The sequence below is a fragment of the Metopolophium dirhodum genome, chromosome 6 (genome assembly GCF_019925205.1).
Source record: "Metopolophium dirhodum isolate CAU chromosome 6, ASM1992520v1, whole genome shotgun sequence".
In the NCBI taxonomy this organism is placed as follows: domain Eukaryota; kingdom Metazoa; phylum Arthropoda; class Insecta; order Hemiptera; family Aphididae; genus Metopolophium; species Metopolophium dirhodum.
Window position 1 is genome coordinate 14776427 of NC_083565.1, and position 23928 is coordinate 14800354.

Sequence of the window (23928 nt, forward strand, 5' to 3'; positions counted from 1 at the left end):
AGAATTTTTATTCCGAGCAACAGAAAAGTTAGGATAAATTGTGAACACCATACACCATACACGGCATACACCGAATATTAAATAACGAATTGAACAAAGTTTGAGTCTTATAGAATTGGTACATTTGACGGGCAACGAAGTGCCAGCGGGATCAGCTAGTATACCATAAACACACATTGTTATAATACGATACGTCATATTGGCTATTACGTCATGAGCACCTAATAATAAGATTATTTTTCTCTTTTCCCTGTCTCTTTTCTCGCAGTAACAAATGAAATGGCGTTTAGATCCACGCCGGATTTTCCCACTATTCCATCCATCCCCACCCTATTGCCGGCGGGGTGTTCCCATCGAAATCTGGCGCGAGAACTACGGGAGGCACTTTGCTGTACAGCCACCAGTGTAGGGTCACCGCCAGACCGAATATCACGAACGTCTTGCCGCCATCAAACCGTAAGCGATCCATCAACCGTTCGATCGTCTTTTGCCAACTGTACGTCTGTATATTATATCCTTCGCCGCACCAGTGGACCTGATTTTATTGTACTCACATCACACAACCGAAATCGTCCGAGGACAATAATCGCAAAGGCGATTACGTTCCGAGTGGACGGCCGCCATCATGGGGCTGCGGTAAGTCGACCAATAAATTAAATTGTTACTATAATAGTAGTTATAATATTAATTGATCTGCAGGTCAGCTGGCCAGGGTTCGAGAATCGAGTTTATATATACCTAGCACTAGAAAATAATGAAATGTGTACTGACCACTGAGTATAATAATTATATAATATAGGTATTAAATGCTCTTGAAAATTACAATTTTTTTAAGTTAAGTATAATAATATTATATAGAGTTGAAATCTTGAAATCGTTTGAAATATTAATTTAGTCAAATAAAAATACATCAAAAAAATATAGAATCTTGAACGCTTGTTGGACCTAGAAAGCTCAATGGGATATAATTTAGGCTTACGCAGTACAGTGTTTTTCACGTGAAAAATTACTCTGTTGATCATAAGCGTAAACCATAAGCTGTTAGGTTCTGCATTTTAAGTTAACATAAGCCTAGGGTAGTTTTATCTGCAGTTATCGAATATCATTGTGTTAACTTTCAAGTTTCAAATAACAAATTGGACGGAACAATAAAGTTTTTAATGCCTGGATGGGCAATCACATAATATAGGTTTATCTATTAAAATATTATACCACTGCGTTAACAAATTATAAGTGACTTCGGACTTTCTTGATCACAAAAACAAAATGATCAAATACAATTGTATAACATATAACGCATTTTAAATAATTAATTCTTCGGAAATGTTGTGAATCTGAGCTTTTTTGTTGTTTTTAGGAATTATTTGGAAGTAGCTAGGAAATTCAAAGTATTAAGTACCTACCTACATTTAAACCGTCAGTGATTTCATCAGCGCCTCACTTTTGCAATACGTATTTTCTAACCAATAATAAGTACCTACGTGTAATAAATACTGACATAAGTCTTAATCGGTCGCTGATGTCACACGGCAGAACACTCGTATTATTATGCACAATGCCACACCGCGTGTCTCATTTCTATAGTTGTACACTTAGAATGTGTTTGATTTTCGCATTTAAATTGTTTTTTTCTCCTCAGTTGATAGTGTCACTATTGGGTGGCTTCTTTTTTCAATTATACTCATGTTTTTTTTTACTCTTAGTATACTATATGATTATTGTATCAACTAATATTGATTAGAGATTTTCCTATGATAGTTAGGTTTGTACATTACTTATTCAAAATTAAAATTGTTTTTTCTAAGATTCTTCCAAAATCTGAGCCCTACTAAGTAATTTATCAACGAGTTGTTGGAGAAATATACCTATATCTAATTTATACATATATTTAAAACTATAATGGTAGGAATAGGTTATAGGCTACCTACCTCTAATATTTAAAACTACACATTTTTTTTAATTATGTAGGTTAGGTAATGTAGGTACCAATTTTAAATCTCTTACCAATGCATACCGTTTGTTTAATCCATCATGAACTATGCAGAATTAACAAAATGTACATATACGGCTATACCTACTATAACATAATTTATGTAATTGCGACAACTGACAAACGACTTTGTTGAATTAAATGGCCATTTTATTACATTTAAAACGTAATTTGTCGGTGATCTATTGCAACAAGATTTTAGTTTTATATGGATAAAACTCTATGGATTTTTATTCTATCATAGATTATATAAAAGTTTACTATAATCTGTGATTCTATACTCAGACGTTTTAAAGGATCGCGTATGGCAATATTATGTTTTATCATAAACGATAATATTAAAAGAATGACATGGCACTTTTTGTTTTATCTCTTTCAACCCACGCGCCTCATAGCAAATTTACGTTTAGCAGAACCAACACTGTTTATTATTACTTTTAATGTTTGAGTGGATTCATCTATACTCAAACTTTAAGTTGAAAACATTACCTGTGTCCCTACGTTGGCTATTTTATGATTATTCAATTTTCATGCGTGTGTAAATTACTACTTTAAAAATTCTTATAAATCGTATACAAACTAAAACATCGTAAAAAACTCAATGTAGGGACACAGGTAATGTTCTTCGCTTAAATTTTGATAGTAGGCGAATTCACTCTAATGTTAAAAGTAACAACACTGCAGGGTTTGCACTGCTGAACGTAAATTTTTTTTGTTGCTCGTGGGTCGGAGATAGAAAACAAATGCTGACGTCCTTTTAAGTATTCAGTAAGTAGTTATTGGTACAATATAGTAAACGTCTGTGTTCATTTTATTTTTGTAAATCTCTTGATGGGTACCAAAATTATGCGATCTGTTCACGTGTGGCCATATCAATATACCTAATATATATATAATATATAATACACATTATATTACAGAGACAATACCTATATAATATTATTGTTATTATGAGAGTACACAATAATGAGGTATTGTCGGAGTATGCAACAAGTACGATTCGTATAATTTGCATTCGTATTCATAAAATAATAATTGGAAATCGACTATATATTTATCCCGCGCACGGTCGTCGAAACGACGATATTATAATTGTTGCGTATCCGTCTGCGTTACACGAGTGCACGAGCGTCTAGCCATAGTTAATGAACACACGAATAATATAATAATATTATTGTTTATCACATTATTATATTTTATTATATTATACGAGAAGAAATGCAGTGCGATTTTAGAAAACTTTGTTAATATATAATATCCAATGTACAATCACATCGGCATCACTATATGTATAGTTGCCGACGGAGAGTGAAATTTGAAACGTACCTATATAATAATAATATATGAAAACTAACACGCGAATAAGTGAACGCTGCGAATTTCCATCGGTTCGTTTTCCACGTGCCAGGAGAAAAAACGTTTTTTTTTTTATTATTTTCACGGCTGAATGACTGGAAGAAATGAATCTTTCGCGTGCGCGCAAACACACACACAAAGCTTAGTTACGCTTGTGACTCGTGTTACCGGTGTACCATTATAATATGTATTATATTATAGTATAAATATAAAATATTACGACAAAAGAAAATCAATGTACCTATATAACACGCGCGCGAATTTGTTGCGAATCGATACATAATAATATTTGAATGATACCTAATTATGTTTGTGTGTGTGTTTGTACATAATATTCTATTTTTTGAACGTTTGTAAAACTGTTGTATAACCGTCGGTGGTCTCAATAATATAATGAAGTCGTTCGAATATATTTAAATATTATATTGATATATCAATAAAAGCGATTTATAATATGGAAAATAATCAAAAAATCGCAATAGTAATTATTTTTGTTCATGATATATAATATGGTAACTAATATTTTTAGGTTATTACATATTATAGAAGTATTTAATTAGCATTGAAGCTTTTGGATGATAATAGGGCATGGCTTTTAACAATTGCGTAGTCAGAGATTTTTGAAATTGTTTATGTTATTTTATTTGTATGATGGGGTTTCAAAAATCAATTATTGTTACTACAATTTTATTTCCGATTCACTGACCAAAGTTAAAAGTAATTTTACATTTTGGATGAGGGGCTTAGCCTGTTGCCTTTCTAGACCTACAACTATGGCTTATGAAATAAATGCAATTGATTAATCAAAATGTATTTATTCATTGCCATTTGTCATATGCGATTTGCCATCGTAATACATCATGATAACCTAATTTAATCTATTATCATAATTATTGAGTAAAAACAAAACCAAACAGCAAACTGCAGTCTGCTGTGTTCCGAAAAATTCAATAAAAAGTTCAGTAAAATCTTAGTTTAATAGTTCATATACTATGGATGGAGCCACAGCGTATTATTTTGATGCCGATATTAGCGTCGAATCTCCGAATTAGGTGATCGATGTGCACATGCGCGATGCAACTCCTCGCATAATTATCCATAAGTTACTGTCACAGAATTATACTAAATCATAGTTCGCGATTGATTATATTATTAAAGTAGGCATCATATTATTTTTCAATATAATATTATATTTAAACATAATAAAATGGGGGATGGAGTGGTCGAGTGGTCTAAGGCGTCGGTTGCTACGTGCGCCGTCGCTGGTTCGATCTTTGGCTTCGGGCGGAATTTTTCTCTGGGCAGGCAACTGTCTAGAGAAAGATGCCGCCATCCCCCGACCGGGTCATGGCAGAAACCTACGGGTGCCCCATTAGACACAATACACACGTGTAAAAACCCTACCGTTACAAACCCCTACTACCTACAATCATAAAATCCCCACAATCAGCTAATGGCCATAGTCGCCGGGCTTAAAGATCAATAAAAAAAAACAACATAATAATATGCTGATTTGATAATAAATTTTCTGTAATTATCTGAAGTTGCGTCGTGCATGCGCATATCGAATACCTAATTCAGCGACTCGTTGATATTGGCAAATTTTTCTTATATTATGTAGTTTTTTTTTGTGAACATGCCATTCAATCATGTAAGATATTATAATATGTATAATATTATATTGTGTTCAGTATATTATGTTATCTACGTTTTTAATGAATCTACTAATCTACTAATCTAATATTTTCTGAAAGACGTCAACGATACTGAAAACTAATTAACATTGTGATGATTTTTATTATCAAAAGTAAAAATAACATAATATACGTCATATAATATAAATATTTTAATTTTTGCGTGCCCTCAAAATTGCGTGTCATGGATTTGTCATTCCTGCTTTATAGGTATTATACAGAGTAGGTATATAAAAAAAAAAGGTACACAGTGTTCACATTAGTATCTATTGATACCACAACGTCAATATTACTTTGTATTATGACATTGAAAACAGTTTGTATAAAATCATTTAATGGATCAAACAGCCAGGAGGATGACACATGCAGACAATAAATTAACAATTGTTTCACAAAAAATGATTTGAATAACAATATTGTACATTAACTGGAAGTTAATCATTTTAATGTAATTTCATTGAACGATTTATTATTAATTACAATAATGTGTTATATTGTAATGGAAAAATTGTAAATAAAAACAATTATCATAATTAATATTAAATACTAAAAGAATATGTTTTAGTATTTTTTATAGGATTTTATCGCGTAATAAATTGCATTATATAAAATACGTTTAAAGATAATATACGTACGAATTTATGTAGGTATATTTGGGAAATTAAAATTAAATCCATTTATTATTACACTATCTATTAAATTAAAAGATAATATTGGCTTATCATCAATCATACCTCTAATCATAACCTTATTCATGTTGTTTACAGAGTGTTCGTGCTGTGTTCTTTCGTCTGGTGTTTCGGATACGCCGCACAATACGCGCCGATCGACGGCGTGGACGGCAACGATTGCGCCGTCGTGCTCGAAGGATCGAAACATTTCATTTATAACAGTGGAAAGGGTTCACCGTGAGTTCCAATACATAAGTAAAAAAATAAATTTAAATGCATCCACACGAGGTTTGCCATAGGTCAAAAAACGCGCAGAAACGTTGACATCCGCAGTCTTCGAATGTACCTATCTTAAAAGTGAATTTCATTTCGGTTTTTATAGTTTCTTGCACGCATCGTGCAAGTATTTGAGTTTTATACTGCCTGCTTTAAAATGTCCTGATGGTTCGACATTCATACACATCAAATGTTATGTCAGAATATAAAATTAATTAAAAAAAAAAACTCAAACAAAAATATCTCCGATAGTTTTTTTTATTCACGTTGAAAGAATCGCAAGTCTTATATATATTATCAACCGACAATCTTCCTTGTCACCTGTCGGACGGAAAAAGATCTATGATTAATGTTTATAAAAATTATATATACCTACCTACGTCCTACTTGTATAACTTAAAATTCATAAATTTCTGCAATAAAAATATAATATTATACTCATTGGATTTTTCAATATGAGTCCCAATATAAAGTGATAACAATTCAAATGTATACACTATATATATGTAATTGTTATAATTAATAAAAAAAAATACTCAATTCTTTAGTATTTACAAATTTAATTAAATTTAATTGAAATCTATAAATTTTAAATACATTGTAGATGTTTAAATTATACAATTTAATCATTGATTTTTTGTCGAACACTGATCATCGTATGTGGCATTAATACAAGACGTGTTTTCCCGACAGGCACCGCTCGGCGGCTCACATGTGTATCACGTACGACACGGTTAACAGAGCTTTCCTAGACGTTCAAAACCGCCACAGTAAGTAAAATACACATGGAAGACTACGTTCTCGTCACGCCCGATTTGAATTTTGTCGACGAACCTTACAATAAAAATAACTTTAATTAAAAATATATATTGTAATATAATAATATGTTGTAGCGCTGCTGGAACCCAACGACCAATGGGGCCCGGTGCACTTTGCTAGACTTGGAGAGTTGCTGCTGGACGTGTCACAAGTGCTCGCAAAAATGTAAAGTTCAAAACAACCAACACAATATTAAATAGATCAATTTTAAACTATATAATATAATAAATATATTAATTTATATTTTCGATATCATTAAACGTATCAATTTTATACTATACTCATACACCTGTAACATAATACAGCAGCGAATTCTCTTTTGTTTTTAACCGTTTGTAAATCGGTCACAGGTACGATTTGAACGCCGACGATGTGAGCAAATTCTTACCTGCCATCGACACGTCTAAGACGCTCATCCGAAACGTGTGCCCGTCTTGTTTGACAAGGGTGGTGTGCAAACCAGGCAAGTACCGTAGGCCCGACGGGCTGTGCAACAATGAGGACAACCCGACGTGGGGCGCAACCATGTCAACGTTCAACAGGTAAACTGCCAGGTTACCACATTTCCGGTCTTATACCCGTTTTCATGGACCGCTGTCTTCGTTTTTCAGGTTGATGCCGCCACGGTTTTCCGACAAGTTGTCTTCGCCCAAGTCGTCGGCTTCCGGTGAACCTCTGCCCATGGCCAGGGTCGTGTCCCGAACCATTCACCCTGACGAGGGGCTACACGAGCACGCCGGCACCGTCATGTTGGTCGCCTGGGGACAGTTTGTGGACCACGACTTGACGCTGACGGCTACTCCGTTGGGTAAACATAACGGTTATAATATTTTTGCCACTTTTGGTCTTACGCTGGCGATCTATATAATTTTTTTTGTGGTGACGTAGACCCGGTGAACCGGAACGAACCCGAGGAATGTTGCGGCCGTCCGGATCACTTGAAGAACAAATACTGCTACGAGATCAAAATACCGGACGACGATAATTTTTACAGGAACCACAACGTCAGGTGTCAGGATTTCGTGCGAGCGTTTCCAGGTGTCAAGCCTGACTGTAAATTGGGTAGGTGTACCTACTCGTACATTCTATGTGGACGACCCATCGCTCCGGGTCCGATTACTGGTTTTTACTTTATTTGATGTCCGTATCAATTTTGGATTGCAGGACCTAGGTCCCCGTTCAACCTACTCACCCCGGTGATCGACGGCAACACCATTTACGGAGTGGATGAAACGTTTTCTCGGTATCTTAGGTCTGGATACACGGGACAGCTGAGAATGAACCCGGCGTTCGCAAATTTGGGGTTGAAAGAACTGTTGCCTATGAAATTAAACATCCCGGACGAAGGTTGTATCAGGTCGAATTCTTCTCAGTACTGTTTTGAATCAGGTTTGTAACGTTTTTCGTTTCGAATACTTTTACATAAGACATAACATATTAGTCAAATTCAAAGTAATCTCAAATCCGTATTGAATATATACCAACACGTATAGCATAAAGTAATAAGTACAAATCAGTGGTGAGTATATGGGGGGGGGGGGGGAGGCGGGATGGCACTCCGAAAGGTTTTTTTATAAAATTATAAACTCATGTTTTCGAAGGTAAATACTGTCAAAAATAAAATAACCAAAGACGCCATCTACCTATAAAAAGTTCGGTGGTCGCGAGTATTTTTATATAAACTATTTTAAATTATTTTTTAGTACATTAACTTGTAATTTTTTTTAACTTTGAGGCAACATGTTTCTAAGGAAAATAAAATATTTTCTCTTTGGTTAATTTACTGTCAAATTGATTTCGTAGGTGAAATTAGAGTGAACGAGCAGCTCGTTCTCGCGTGCATCCATACACTGATGGCGAGAGAACACAATCGGGTGGCTAAAGAGCTGTCACAAATAAATCCGCACTGGAATGACGAAATGCTCTATCAGGTAAACGGCATGACACGTCGTGATGCGATGGATAGTTTCTAACATAACTGTGGTTTTAGGAAGCCAAAAGAATTGCCGTTGCTGAAATACAACACATAACGTACAACGAATTTCTGCCCATACTTTTAGGCAAAGACGTGATGGATAAACATAGCTTGACGAACAGAAAAAAAGTGATTATTATTCATCTTGAAATCATTACAATAATAATTTGTCGTATTGTTACATAATAATATTATCGCTGTGTCGATGGTTTACGGAATATTTCGAATTTCAGGGACATTGGAACGGATATGATTCAAACGCAAATCCCAATATATTGGCAGCGTTTTCGGCGGCGGCCTTTCGTTTCGGCCATTCCCTGCTTCCGAATGTCATTGAACGCTGGAGTAAAGCTCACGGTTTTATCGGTATAAACCATGATATTTTTATTTTTTAAACTCGTTACATCGTTTGACGCGATATGTTTTACACCGTTTCAGCTTCCAAGAAGTTATCTGACTTGATTCGTCGGCCGTTCGATTTGTACAGGGCCGGTGCCATAGACGAGTATCTGATGGGCCTCATGAACCAAGTTGCACAGGCCATGGACGATTCAATAACGCAAGAAGTAACCAACAATTTGATCAAAAAGCCGGGCAAAGGGTTCGGCTTCGACCTGGTGTCGTTCAACATACAGAGAGGCAGAGACTTTGGGTTGCCCGGTTACATGGAGTACAGACGTCACTGCGGGTTGACCGTGGCCAACAGATTCGAAGAAATGGCAGGATTCATGCCTAATTCGACCATACAACGTTATCAGACGATATACTCGTTAGTCAAAATTAAACATAATAATTCTCTTTTATAGTAGGCGATCCACCAAATAATGGTTTGATGTTGTAATATTTTTTAAATTATTCTCGATAAATACTTATTCACTTAGTAAAAAAGCTTGAAAATAATGACTATAATGATAGGTTCCTTATAAGTTTCAGAAGTATAAGTTCAAAAATATCAAAGACACCTAATTTCAAAATAAGTTCATAAAGGATTTTCTTTTCATAGCTTAAGTTGAAAATTTTAATAGAATATTTCACATATGATTTTCTACCTATAACGAAAAAAAAAAGTATACTTCAACGGATCATTAATTTTTATGAGCGTTTTAACTTATAATTTTTACGATATTCAGCCGTAAATGATCGAATTCCCATATTTATGAGATTTTTTTGTATTTCCAAAACGAATCACCGTAGATTTTTGAAATATTCACCAAATATTTATATTAATATTTTCCGTACATGGTAAAATTTTCAAACAATTTTGATTTTTTATGAGCTTTTTATAGCCATAACAAATTGACAATCATGACATTTTTCAAATTTTGTAAATTATTTTTTAATTAGAAATTTATAAGTTTTTTTCATAGCTAACATTAGACATTTTAATAGAAGGTACCCAACAAGATTTACTACCTTTATCAAAAGAAAAAGTTCACTGAAAAGTTACGCTATTTATAGCCATGAGATATTTTCGATTTTTTTAAACATTTTTTACAACTACCTACTATTAACATTGATTATTTGTACAAGTATGCTACGCTGACACAACGTCTCCGCTCAGAATCGTTTTTGTACACAATGATTTATCATTGAATTCAAATGTAACACATGCATTACAACGACATTACTACTGAACTGCAGAGCGGTACACACTTGTCCTGCACCTTTTTTTAATATTTCATTGTCATTATTTATTATAAGATCACCGTTCGACATCGACTTGTGGTCTGGCGGAGTGTCGGAAAAACCGGCGCAAGGCAGTGTGGTTGGACCGACGTTCGGTTGCATAATTGCATCTCAATTCAGTCTGTTGAAGAGGGGCGATCGGTTTTGGTACGAATTGCCCGACCAACCGTCTTCGTTCTCACCGGGTAAATATATAACTGACATATTATAGGTACCTACGTCGTGTCCGACTATAGTGTTTTACAGTGACCGTTTATCATTATAGATCAGTTACAAGAGATCAGAAACGTCCGGTTGGCGCGTTTGGTTTGCGACAATACGGACATCATAGACACGGTTCAAATGTATCCGATGGTCCTGTCGGATCACGAACTGTACGTATAATAATAATATATCGATGTAACGCGTCACATCCGATCAAGACCCGTAATTATCGTAGACCCGTCTAATTGTCCAATATTGTTGTCTATTACCGTGTTTTAGGAATCCTAGGGTACCGTGTAGGAGTGGCGTCATACCTAGGATGGATCTGAGCAAGTGGGCCGACTCGACACTGGATACGGCTGAACCCAACACCAGACTCGTTAGTATATATTATTTTATATTATAATACTATACTTTGTCTACATTAGACGTCGTGATTGGGTGGCCAAAGTTTAAACGTCATCGGCATTTAATATGAAACCTAAACAGCTACATATACTAAATTCAATTCATAATTTAATATTATAATTATAATACTATTATAATACTATAATAATTGTTACACAAAGTTTATATTTTAGTAATTTTTTTGTACCTTATTATTTTATTATTTTTTTTTGGTACCTTATGGTTATCAAGAAGTTAGTCATCCCTTCCCCTTAGTAAAATCACCTGAAAAGAGGAAGCGCAGATAATTGTACCTACAGTATACTTTATAGCATTTGAAAATCACGTACAAAACAAAATATTTATTTCCGTGAATAAAGATTATAATTATTATTAAAACCGTAAGTTAAATTGTTATGTTTAGTGTGGCTAAAATTTGTAAATAATTTACCAAGATTACAATTATTTTAATTTAAAATTTTAAAAACTGATTTGAAATTAATTAATACATAATTGGCATACTTTGGATTAATTTAACCAAGGGAGGGAACTATTTTTAAGACAATATGTATTTATTCATATACGTAGATTTATTTGAAATACCTATAGTTAAAAACTTATTATAGTGCAATGAAACAGATTATACCCACACGATAATGTGTACGATGATTCAAACAAGATGTCAAATTAGTACGTGATGTACCTAGGTGTTCTATAATATAATCTTAAAACATTTTTTAAAATTTAAAACTTATTCTTTTAATAATTTTAGATTCTGAGCGAAGCGATGAATGTATTGATTTTACAATGATGTGTGTTTTTTTTTTAAATTTTAATTTAATTTTTTTTTTATTTTTGTATCTGTCATCACCTTTTAGGACAGTAATAGTGCTTGGATTTTCTTCAACAGTAACTTTTCTGATAGGAAAGTGAATCTAGTTGGTATTTTGGGGGGTCAAAAGCATAAATTTCCCAGTAGTTTTCAAACGCGACGTGAAAAACAAAAGAAAAATGAAGGAAAAACGGGAATTTTTACGCAAAATCTGTTTTTGAGAAAATCGATTTTGGTTTTTGGTGTAACTCTAAAACAAATGACCGTAGGGACATGAAATTTCGACTGAATGTTTATATTAGCATTTTCTATACACCATAGAATTTTGAAAATATTTTGACTCTTTTTGAGCTGTTTACGGACATTGTCAGTTTTCAATTTTTTTAGTTTTTTTTTTCTATAAATATTAATAAAATTTTATCTGTTGAGTAAAAAAGCTTGAAAATTTAATAGAAGGCTCCTAGGTTATTGTTTCAAAGGCAGATGGAAAAAATTAAAAATCCTTAGTCACAGTTTTTATTTATAAGAATTTAAAGTTCAAATTTTGACAAAATACTGAAAAATCACGAAAATTAGCAAATTATTTTGAGTTGAGAATTCATAAAAATTTTTCTTTTTAAATCTAAGATTTGAGAATGTAATATAAGATTACTCATAAGTTTGTCTATATTTATCAAAAAAAAAAAATATCTACAAGAAACTTAAATTAAATTTTTATGAGCGTCTGAAATTTATATTTTTACAACATTTGATATTCACTCGATTTCTCATGTAACAATTTTCTTATTTTATTGTAATTAAAAAACGAATGACTGTAGATACTTGAAAATTTCACTGAATGTTTATATTAGCATTTTCTATACACCATACAATTTTGAAAATATTTTGACTCTTTTTGAGCTGTTAACGGAAATTGTTAGTTTTCAATTTTTTTAGTTTTTTTTTCTATAAATATCAATAAAATTTTATTTGTTGGGTAAAAAAGCGTGAATATTTAATATAAGGCTCCTGATATATCGTTCTAATAGCAGTTGAAAAATATTAAAAATACATAGCCACAATTTTTTTTTATAAGCATTTAAAGTTCAAATTTTGACAACATTTATCAAATTTATAATTTATTAATTATTTTGTAGTTAAAAATGTATAAAATGTTTAACTTTTATGGCAAAGGATTGAAAATTTAAAACAAGGCTCCACGTAAATAGGTTATATACGTATAAATTATTTTATTCACAATAATATTATCAAATATACTTGGTAATATCATAGGCTGACTGACCGTTTTCGCTCAGAATCGTTTTTCTTATACAATGATATTATATCATTGAATTCAAATGTAACCCTATCCATTACAGTGACCCACTTGTAACATACTGTACAGCAGAGTGACATCCACTTATCCACCTTTTTTATTTTTATTTACTTATGTAAATTGCGTATTTTTAACTATTCCTAAGTATATAATCTAAAAATGATTACCTAGGTACCTATGTCAAATAACAGCTAAATCATTATTTTTCAAAACAATTCTTAGCGCCACTATTTTGTTTACTGAAACTATTTTTAGAGATTTACAGAATATTGACGTCCAAACCCTAAATTATATAAGTATACTCATACCGAATGTTTTGCATACATCTATGCTTCTAATTTTGTTTTTCCAATGTCTTGTAGTCTAACGTAGAGAAAAATCTCAAATCTGGTATGACGGAAGCAAAGATACAGTTCTGCGACGACTGCAACGCGACAACTGCGGGCACCGGGATCGGGTTGGCGGATTCGGGAACGCGGGTGATCACGATTATCGAAGCGACGGACGAGCTGGATGGCAACGCTGTGATGAACTCAAATGCCATATTCGGTGGCAACGACAAGAGGATGAAACGGGGCGTCGAAGCCGCCTCGCTTGCCGGCAACGGGACGGTGGACGCCGACGACGACGACCCGTCGCTGTCCAAAGAGATGGTGTTGGCCGGGCTGGACGTGCCCAAGGCGGCGCCGATCAAACGAGACGCGGCCGACGGGCTGCCGGACATGACGCAAGCCATCATGGAGCAGCGCGTCGACTACGATGTGGACGAGGAGTTCCAGGCGGCCAACGGGCACGGATTTGAAGCCCCTAGAACCAGGCCGGTGAACAATTACCGCGGTTACAGCAGCCGCCGCCCCGACGAACACTTGGAAGACGACGGCGATGACTTTGACGACAGTGACCACAATTCGCACTACGAGTACGTGCCCATGGAGTTTGACAACGAGGGCAACCACAGGTACGTGTGGCAAAAAAAACCGTATGTTTGACAGGTGGTTAATCAGAGAGTTGATGAAAGTACATTGAATTTTTCAATACTATTAAAGATTAAGATGATATTTTTTTAAATAATCTTATAAAATCAATGAACAAATTCACTTTAACAACCAACATTTTTTAATTTTTTGAAAAATTCGTATTTCAATGAATTAAGAACGATGGTGCAACAAAAACTTGCGGAAATTGTTATTTTGGAAGTTATATCCTTCTAAAGTTTCCGATTTTACGTTTATACAGATACGCACAACACTACTGCTATTAACAGCCACGTGCAGCGCATACTAAATTAAATTTTTTTTATGTATTTTGACGAGTTTAGAATGATGGTGAAATCACAATTTGCAAAATCAGCGAGTCATATTATTTCTTCATCGCATTTAATTAGGATATAAAAAAAAAATTCTGACTTAATCAAATTATTATTTATTTACACATTGTAATCAGTACTATCGTCATCATTATAATTATCTGAAGCTGTATATTAGTTGTTAACCTGGGCTGTCGATCAAGGTAACATGGTATCATCCTTATAAATTATCTGCACGCGCCACACACTGAATAGACGTAATTTGGTATTGACGTACTGTGATAAATAATAAAAATAAAATTACTATAACTTCAAAACTAAGATCAAGCGTTGAATCCTGATTTCACCATCATTATTAACTCGTAAAATACGTATGAAGAAAAAAATCTAAATTATTTATAGGCGCTGCGCGTGGCAGTAAGCTACTGCAGCGTTGTGCGCATACGTATAAACGTAAAATTACAAACTTTGGAAGAATATAACTTCCAAAATAATGATTTCCACAAAACTTTTTTTGCACCGTCGTTATTAACTCGTTGAAATACATACCTATGTTTCAAAATAAAAAGAATGCTGGGTACCTAAACTGAATCTCAACTAATTTTTTTTCTATCAATTTGAGTTCTGCTACCCGTTAGATAGGTGTATGTCGTGTTTAATATCATATATTGTATTAGTACGATATACATACGCGTTCATACTAAAAATATGTAACTTTGTTCTTTTTTGAACTTACGTTTTTTTTTTCGTTTACCACAGACCACTTACTTTGCCAAACTACTTGGACTCTAAGAAACCCGTCAAGTCCAGCAAGTACGGTGCGTCCAAGGCACCGTCTTATCCACGGCTGCCTGCTTTCAACGGTTACGGGAGTGGTAGCAGCAGCGATGCTTCACCGCTGCTGCACGGCCATGACTTCGTTCCGCTGCGTGGCGGAGGTAGTGGAGGAGGCTTTGGAGGCGTCGGTGGAGGTAGTTCAGCGGCGGGATATTCGTATGGTGTGGGTGGTGGTCTGCAGTCTGACGGCGAATTTGATGACTATCGTGACGTACCGCCGTCGTACTCCGGTCGCCCATTATCGGGTGGCAGAGGTGGACCCAAGTCGTTCGTGTCGATGACTCGCAGCAACTCGGACGAGTCCGATGCGGGAGACGTAATTAACATCGATCACGGGCGAGGTGCGTATGACGATGGTCCGTCACGTGATTATCGTGGTTACTCGTCCGCGGACCACGATTACGAGGACGATACGTACCGCGGTCACGGGCCCGGGAAGTCGGCACCGAAGTCGCCATACTTCTATCGCTCCACCGATTACGCTCACGAACCATCATCGACTTCAGTCCAGTCCAGGATACACGACGTCGACGTCGAAGGCAATCCGCTGAAGTCGAAAGCCTACTGGAGAATGTCGTATGTGCAGGATGTTTAGAAACCACACCACGCCGATCATCACCTGCATCTTCGATCTTCGACCACCACCAACCAGCTGCATCAGTACTACCACTACCATCTCTACCAGTCTACCACCATCATTAGTTGAGGCTTGACCCACATATATTTAACGACTCTACAAATATTTGTTTTTGAGCAACTCTAGTACCTAGGGTACTGGAAATTAATTATTAAAACGCTGAAGCCAAAACAAAATGTAAAGTGCTGACATATCATTGAACGAATATTTTTCATTTATTATTAGAGGATTAGGCAAATATTTTTTTTCATGGGTTAAGTCGTTCGTTTACAACAACTATAAACCATGTGCCTCGTATATTATTTTTGTACCGTAATAATCAACACGATTTTTATTTTACTCGGAACGAATGATTTATTTCTCGTATTATAATGTTTTAATAAGCGAACACTGCGTACACGTTACAAAGTATAAATCATAATATTTTACTATCACCATACATAAGTGCTGATTGTGTGACTACTATACTCTGAATCGCGGCGTACATCATCACTCGAGCTTGTTGAGAAAAGGTGCAATGGAATCAATGTTCTCGCAATCCGGTATCATCTTGCCCTTGAACTTGACGCAGGCGTCTGCGCACAGAGGTCCTTCGAAGTAGTCGCCCAACATCTTCTTGCACTGAGCACAGTTCCTGATGCACACGGCCACATCCGCCATATCCGCCGTCGTGTAACCTACGATTCCGATCAACACCAACGTAGCGGCGGCGGCCAGGAAGGCGATTTTCTTTGACGGAGTGTTCATCGTTTGAGTTTTCTTCTGAAAAAAAAAGAACAATCTATACACCACCGTCGACGACTATAATAAATCTTGCTCTGGGAAAAACCGCAGCCCGACACTCACCTTTGAGATATCGTAAAAGCTATTCTTGCGCTAGTCGTAGATCCTCGTAAGTCTGCAGAACGTAAGACACTGACGAAATCGGCACCGGCACTGGTCATTTTATACTCAGGATTTATTATAATTCAATCGAGTTTTTCGTTTTAAAAATGTCCGCTGCCCACTGGCTTTTAGTTAATTTGATATAATATTATGTTTGTCTGCGGGGAGTATCGTTAATATAATATTGTATCATCGAAATTGGGCCAATTTAATTATTCTGGTGCGTTGGACGCGTCCATTACCGAAAATTGTGTTCGCAGTTTTATTAAATAGCTACCTATACAGAAGTGTAAGAGTGATTCAAATTATAGTAATATCACATACAAATATAAATGATAATATGCGTTGTGATAATATATCGCAACATCATTTTTTACCAAGATTTACTGTCGATTACAAATATTACTTTTTAATTGGTCGCGTGTCTTAGAATAGTCGACAAACAATATTTATTATTTTCATTATTATTATTATTATTATTAATTATTATTAAAAGGATGCAATCTACCTATTTTTATATTTTTATATTGTCAATGGCTGACATTTTTATTATTCTTTAATATATTATGTACTTTTTATTTTTTATTTGTCAATAAAAATGTGATAATTGTTGATGTTCATGTTGAAACAGATTACAGATAGTTTAAATTTTAAAGCATCGATGTCGATGTAATACTTACGAAAATATAATGTTTTTGCCTTTTCTTGACAACTATTATGATGTTTTGAGATAATGGTTGCCATTGCGATTACATAATATTATAATTTATTATAATTTACGGTTAAACCTCCACAATATTATAATACTATTCTAGTAAGTTAATAGATATATAAAAAAAACTAATTTTTGTCATGGGCAACGCCTGGTATGTTAATATTATAGACGTACCTACGTACCTACGTCATACATTTAGATGAAATATTGCAGATTTTGGTAATTCTTTAAAATAAGATCAGAAAGAGTTCTAAAAAAGAACGGTGTACAGTTTCCAGATTTAATGACCATTATTATTAAATATTTTATACTATAATATAAAATTATCTAAATTGTTAAGTTCAACAAAATTGTTAATTATTCATCAATTTTGCTTGCGATGTAATTTTTTTCTGACTCTATTTCACACAACACATCAATACCTCAATACTTGATTAATCTACCTGCATTTCTCCCGTTTGGTTTATATAAAACGCCGTATTAGTATGATTCAATTTGAAGAAATTATAAGAAAGTTATTATACGTTATTATATTGTTTCACATTCAAATTCTACACATTTAATAACATTTGATTTCTTATCTTATTTATGGTAGTTGAGAATATTTCTCTCCCAATCTTGGGTCCTACATATTTTTCATTTTATTTCGTGGCTCGTGACTTAATTATCATTATCATAGGCCACCCTTGTAGTATAGGAATAGTAGTTATAGAATATACATACATATGATTCTATAACATCATAGAATCTATGGCAACGATAAATTAAATTAATACAATAATAATGTCATAACACGGCATTAATGTTGTAAATGTTTTTATTTCATTCATATCAAATAGTATTATTGTAATTTAATAAAAACAAAACTTATTGAAGAAATAACTTTTTTTAAAAACCAATTGACGAATATAATGATGATAAAGAACTTCTGTTGCTAGTAAATTTTGGTTTTTATTTTTTAATGTGTATAACATTGTTGGTGCATATATAAAACAATGTGACAAATAGTAAAAAACATTTTAATAATGAAGAAAATATTGTTTATTTCAAAGATGGTTATTGGTTAATTGTTAAAAAAGGCAATACAATTTGGAAGTATTTGAAATTATTGTACTTGTAATTTACTGAATATTTTTTCTACCAGAGTTCTAACATTTACGACAACAAAATGGATGTATCAAAAGTCTATAAAACTGCTCAGAAATACGCAGAAAATCATGACAATTCAATCGAGTGTATCGAAAACCCTAAAAGTAAATTTTTGTTGAAATATTAGTATAAAATTTAGTATAAAAGTGATTTAGGTGTGCGACTATTAAAAATGATATCCATAGTATGTATCATTATATCTAAACCTAATTCATGTGGAATATACCTATTACACATCAAATTAATTGTTATTATAGTGTTGGATTATATTAGTGATGGAAAAATATCAAATATTAGTGCTGTTTCAGATAATTTTAAGGACGTTCAGGTAAAAACACCATTCCATAATTAATGTGTTTAAAATTTAAATTTAGATCTTATAGTTATTATAATTTTCATTGATTAGAGGAAAGAAGCAGCGCAATCTAATATTGAAGGTGATAGCGAATTATCATCGAACCACGAGAAAAATATACAATTAGAAACAATCGAAAACGAGTTCGAGGGATTAAAATATGTAAGAATGTTTTAGTCGTATAGTTTATACGTATAATGTAAAATGTTTGTTAATTTATACCTTATAATTTCTATGTACAGATAAAAAACGAATTTATCACTGATAAAGTTCAGAAAATCGCCGACAGGAACAAGTTAAGCAATGATCAGATAACAACGATCAAAGCCGAAATTAACAAGTATAATATTATACACAATGATCGCATCTATCCATACCATATTGATAATAAATAAAATGAATAATTTTTTTTATCGTGGTATTATTTTCATTAAAGGGTTCAAAACGAAATGCAAATTACAAACGATGGGAAAATAACTAAAGAATTGGACAATGCTACTTATTTTAAAGCCATCGTAGACAAAATGGCGGAAATCCATAGCCACATCGACCAGTTTAAAGTGGTAGTAGAAGGTTTGAAGCTCACGCTCGAAGACGCGTGTGAAAACAAAGAAACGATTACAGAGATAATGGAAGTGTCGGAGTATTTGAGGGCTCATTATGCTATTCAAGTCACCGAAAATCAAAGAAATTTTACCGAGCAGATAAATAAACACGACAGCGAAATCAACCAGTTAAAAGCGTACGCGGATATTAAAATTAAAGAAGTGGATACGCTGAAAAAACGTGCTAGAGATCAGAAACTTCACATCGATTCTTACGAAAAATCGATGCAATGCATCACTGATAAGGTAATTATTGTATTATACTATTAATATGTTCCATATTCATTAGCAACAATATAAGTTGCATACTTTTCGTCGAAAAAGAATTCGTTTACATTTATGTACTATAAGAGGAGCATAGTACATTGAATGAATACCGATACTAATAATAATTTTTTTAACATAACTTCTTTCTAGGTAAAAAAAAAATGAATAACATATTTTATGGCATTAGACCGATAACCATATTATTGAACTATATTAGCAATAGAACAATAGTTATACAATAAATTATCAATTATTTTAGTCAAGTCAATAGGAAGTGTCACTACTGGGTGGCTTCTTTCATCAATCCCATTCATGTTAATGTAATATTTTAGCCCAATTCTTATTGTGCCTCCAGGGTACCAGGTTGTATATTTCATTTAAAAAAAAAAAAAAAAATGATCAATTATAAAAATAGAATAAAAAAGTATTAATACCATAAAACGTATAAACATTCATGGGAAATTAATAGTTAGAGATTATAAAATTTAAAATTTATTCAATCTAAAGACCGCCATGATAGGAAATTATTATATAAATAAAGGAACACAATTATTTAATTAACTATCTGATCAATGACGTATCTAGGATATTTGTATTTTATTTTGTACTAGCTGATCTCGTGCACTTCGTTTGGCCTTTAAATGAACCAAACTCTATAGGTATGACTCAAACTTTGTACAATTCGTAACTTTATATTCGGTTTATGGTGTTTCGTTGCCCGTAAAAAAATTCTGATTGTTCAATTCCTTTTGAGTGTAACACACTCAGGGACAATGTAGTATTCTAATGATAAAAGCATTTTTTAAATCGGTCCATCCGTTCTTGAGTTATAAATGGTCTAAAATTTTTTTTCACTCTCTTTTATATATATAGAATATATTACCATATATTATTATATATTAAAATTTATTTAAGGTTTGTAAAATAAATTGTCTAGTAAAAACAATCGGGCAATCAATATATTAATATTATCTATGTATGGAATAAATAATATCAATGTTATTAATATTTTTATACTTAATAAATTTAATTACAAAATAATATATGTATAACATGTGCTAAGGGCCCCCGGATCGGATGGTATCCTTCAAACACCTCCTTGTTATGCCACTGTATAGCCAATAATAGTAATAATAATAATAATGTCATTTGAGTAGCAATCAATTGTTTTCATTATTATTATAACATATTGTACTATTGTTATGTATACGTATTAATAGTTAAGTATTGAATATAAAACATGTTAATTTGTAATAATCTGCAATTATTGTAGTTTTTGACTCTCTACTAAATACTAGTTCTCCCACCACAAGCTCGATGACTTTAGGGTGTAGGCAAGTATTTCTACTTCTAAATGTAAAATATAATGTAGGTATTATGTTATTAAGTTTGAATAATAATTAAATTATACAAAGGTGTCACAGTATGAATAGGTACGATACATATCGACATATAATCGAATTTCATATCCATCTATAATGCATTGAGAATTTATGTCTTAATTATGAATTTATGAATATTAAAATGATTATTATAATTTATTACTATTACAGTTATCAAATGTATCTTCGTACATAAAGCAACTGCAGAATGAATATGATCAATTATCCGCGCCAAACGAGAAGCAAAAAGATTTTTTTTTGCTATTAGTTGTGAGTAAATCTATATTTACAGAGTAATTTATCAAGCATACTCAGCCTTATTTTAGATTCTCAGTGAAGCAATGTTGATTTTACAATGGTTATAAGTTGTTTTTTTGTATCTGTCATTAATTTTTGGGGTAGTAAAAGTGCTTTGATTTTCTACTTCAGCATCTTTTCTGGTAGGAAAGTAAATCTAATTGGTACCCTGGGAGGACAAAAAAAAAAAGTTTTTAAAAACCAGATTTTGATTTTTGATGTACCTAACTCTAAAAAAAATAACTAAAGATACAAACATGCAAATTTCAAACAATGTTTAAATAGAATTTTTTTATACACCATACAATTTACAAAATATTTGAACTCTTTTTGAGCTATAGTTTTATAACATTTGACATTTTTTTTTCGTTTGGTCTATACTAAAGTATATATTCTTAAACATTTAATACAAGGTTCTTCATAAATTATTCATATTCTAACCAATAATTTAAAAGATATATAAACACAGTTGTTTTTTTTATTGATAGTTTAATCTTAAATTGGGTTGAAATTAGATATTCAAACGAAGAATAAAAATTTTAGTTATAAATTGTGGTAATTTACTAAGGTTAGGTATATTTTGTATATAGGACATAATATAGGTACAATGATTTTATATAATTGAATTAAAATTTAACACACCAATTACAGTGAGCCACACACACCTTACCTAACCTAACCTAACACTACACTAGATTGGTATCCACTTTCTCACCTCTTTGGGAACCTCATTGAAAATACATTAATATTTTTGCGCTTTTTTTTAAATAACACAATAAAATATTTTAGTTAAGGTTACGTTAGATTAAATAAAAATTAACAAATGCAATTTATAATAATTTATAGGAAAAATTGGAAGAAATAGAAAAGTTATAGGAAACGACAAAAAAAGCAAGATAATATATGATAGATTATCTATATAATACATTTGAAGAAGAACACATACAAAATCTTGACAAGGAAAAAAAATGTTTTTGTCGTTTGATTATAATTAAACAGAATCAATTAACTCATATAATAGCATTTACCAAACCAAGATAATCATATTGGCATAAGCGTAAATAGTGTTTGAAATTTGGGCGGGGCTGTAGCTCAGGTCTATACTTGATACTCCATGATGTTTTTAAATTATAGAAGTGAAATCATAAGTTTTTGAGGGGATATAGAAATTCTAGGGGGGGGGGGGGCTAAGCACCCCCCAGCTCCCCACCTATTTGCACCTATATTATATTGGACTATTAAAAAAATTCACTTGGCTTAAACAAATGTTAGTTAGGTTAGGTTAGTGAACAAGAGAAAAAAATCTATACACATTTATTGAAAAAAGACGAAATAAATCTATCAAAAATCTATAAATATGTGCTCAATAAGCCTTAAACATTTTCAACAAATCTATTATATACAGAAAATGCTAATATAAACACAGTCAATTAACTTATATAATAGTAATTACCAAACCATTATGTTAATATTAGACAATTTAAAAAATTCCCTTGGCTTAAACCAATGTTAGTTTGAACATTAGTGATAATTTATGTGACGACGTCTACTCCTATAAAACTTCTATAAAAAACCGTTTATTTTTAAATTTATTATAGTTATAACCATTAATAATGTGATGATTTTCCATACATTTTCTTTTGATTCAAATATTTTTCATAGACTAACCTAACCTAACTGCTGGGCATTATCGTATTTTACCGTTTACATAATATCGAATACCTATACTCTGTTTCAAAATAGAACATACCGCTTTTGCGCATAATGACTGATGCACAGAGCTAAAACGTAATGATATTATGTAGCACTGTATTAATGTACTTATTTTGCGTATACAATGCGCCGGGCAACATTTTATGTTGGTGTGAAGAATACAATAAATACAATAATATTATTTATATTGTACACCTTATTTTTTATCGGTATTTATACCTTAAGCCTTAAGGTATTAAATATTTTACAATTATAATAATATAGTTTGTTACATTTTTGATAATAGTATTATAATAATCTTAAATATTAATTGTTTTACTTTATAGTGGAAGTTTGTTTAATTTTTTTATCAAAATATATTTTTATTCTATAGCGACCAAAACGTATTTATTTTTAATAATACTTTTTGGTATATGTCCTTAATAACAAAATTATAGTTGAATAAATAAACTTGGATTTTTTCGCGCGCTTGTAGAAAACAAATATGTATAATATAATACATTCAACATTTCTCAATCGCATAATAAAATAAGAATTTTTTACATGAGTATGTTTTTCACATTTTTTTGAATTTT

The 23928-nt window shown here is 32.6% G+C and overlaps 3 protein-coding genes across 3 annotated transcripts; 2 read left to right on the forward strand and 1 right to left on the reverse strand.

The window, feature by feature from the left end:
• Window positions 1-416: 416 nt before the first annotated feature.
• LOC132946828 (peroxidase-like) lies at window positions 417-17484 on the forward strand. The gene is made up of 17 exons (XM_061016911.1): window positions 417-636; window positions 5808-5948; window positions 6681-6757; window positions 6881-6971; window positions 7157-7348; window positions 7418-7614; window positions 7695-7868; window positions 7971-8195; window positions 8610-8737; window positions 8797-8910; window positions 9015-9147; window positions 9220-9550; window positions 10483-10652; window positions 10733-10841; window positions 10951-11050; window positions 13568-14163; window positions 15271-17484. Exons 1-17 carry the CDS (start codon window positions 626-628, stop codon window positions 15941-15943), a joined length of 3462 nt encoding a protein of 1153 aa, XP_060872894.1. The 5' UTR covers window positions 417-625; the 3' UTR covers window positions 15944-17484.
• Window positions 16314-16925, reverse strand: LOC132946829 (eclosion hormone-like). Its single transcript, XM_061016912.1, has 2 exons — window positions 16832-16925; window positions 16314-16747 (listed from the first exon to the last, which is right to left on the reverse strand). Exon 2 carries the CDS (start codon window positions 16730-16732, stop codon window positions 16475-16477), a length of 258 nt encoding a protein of 85 aa, XP_060872895.1. The 5' UTR covers window positions 16733-16747; window positions 16832-16925; the 3' UTR covers window positions 16314-16474.
• Window positions 17485-18753: 1269 nt separating the features above from the next.
• LOC132946390 (cytadherence high molecular weight protein 2-like) lies at window positions 18754-22516 on the forward strand. Its single transcript, XM_061016382.1, has 7 exons — window positions 18754-18838; window positions 18992-19062; window positions 19141-19251; window positions 19332-19429; window positions 19526-19940; window positions 21515-21613; window positions 22487-22516. The coding sequence occupies exons 1-7, from the start codon at window positions 18754-18756 to the stop codon at window positions 22514-22516; spliced, it is 909 nt and encodes a 302-aa protein (XP_060872365.1).
• The last annotated feature ends 1412 nt before the right edge of the window (window positions 22517-23928 follow it).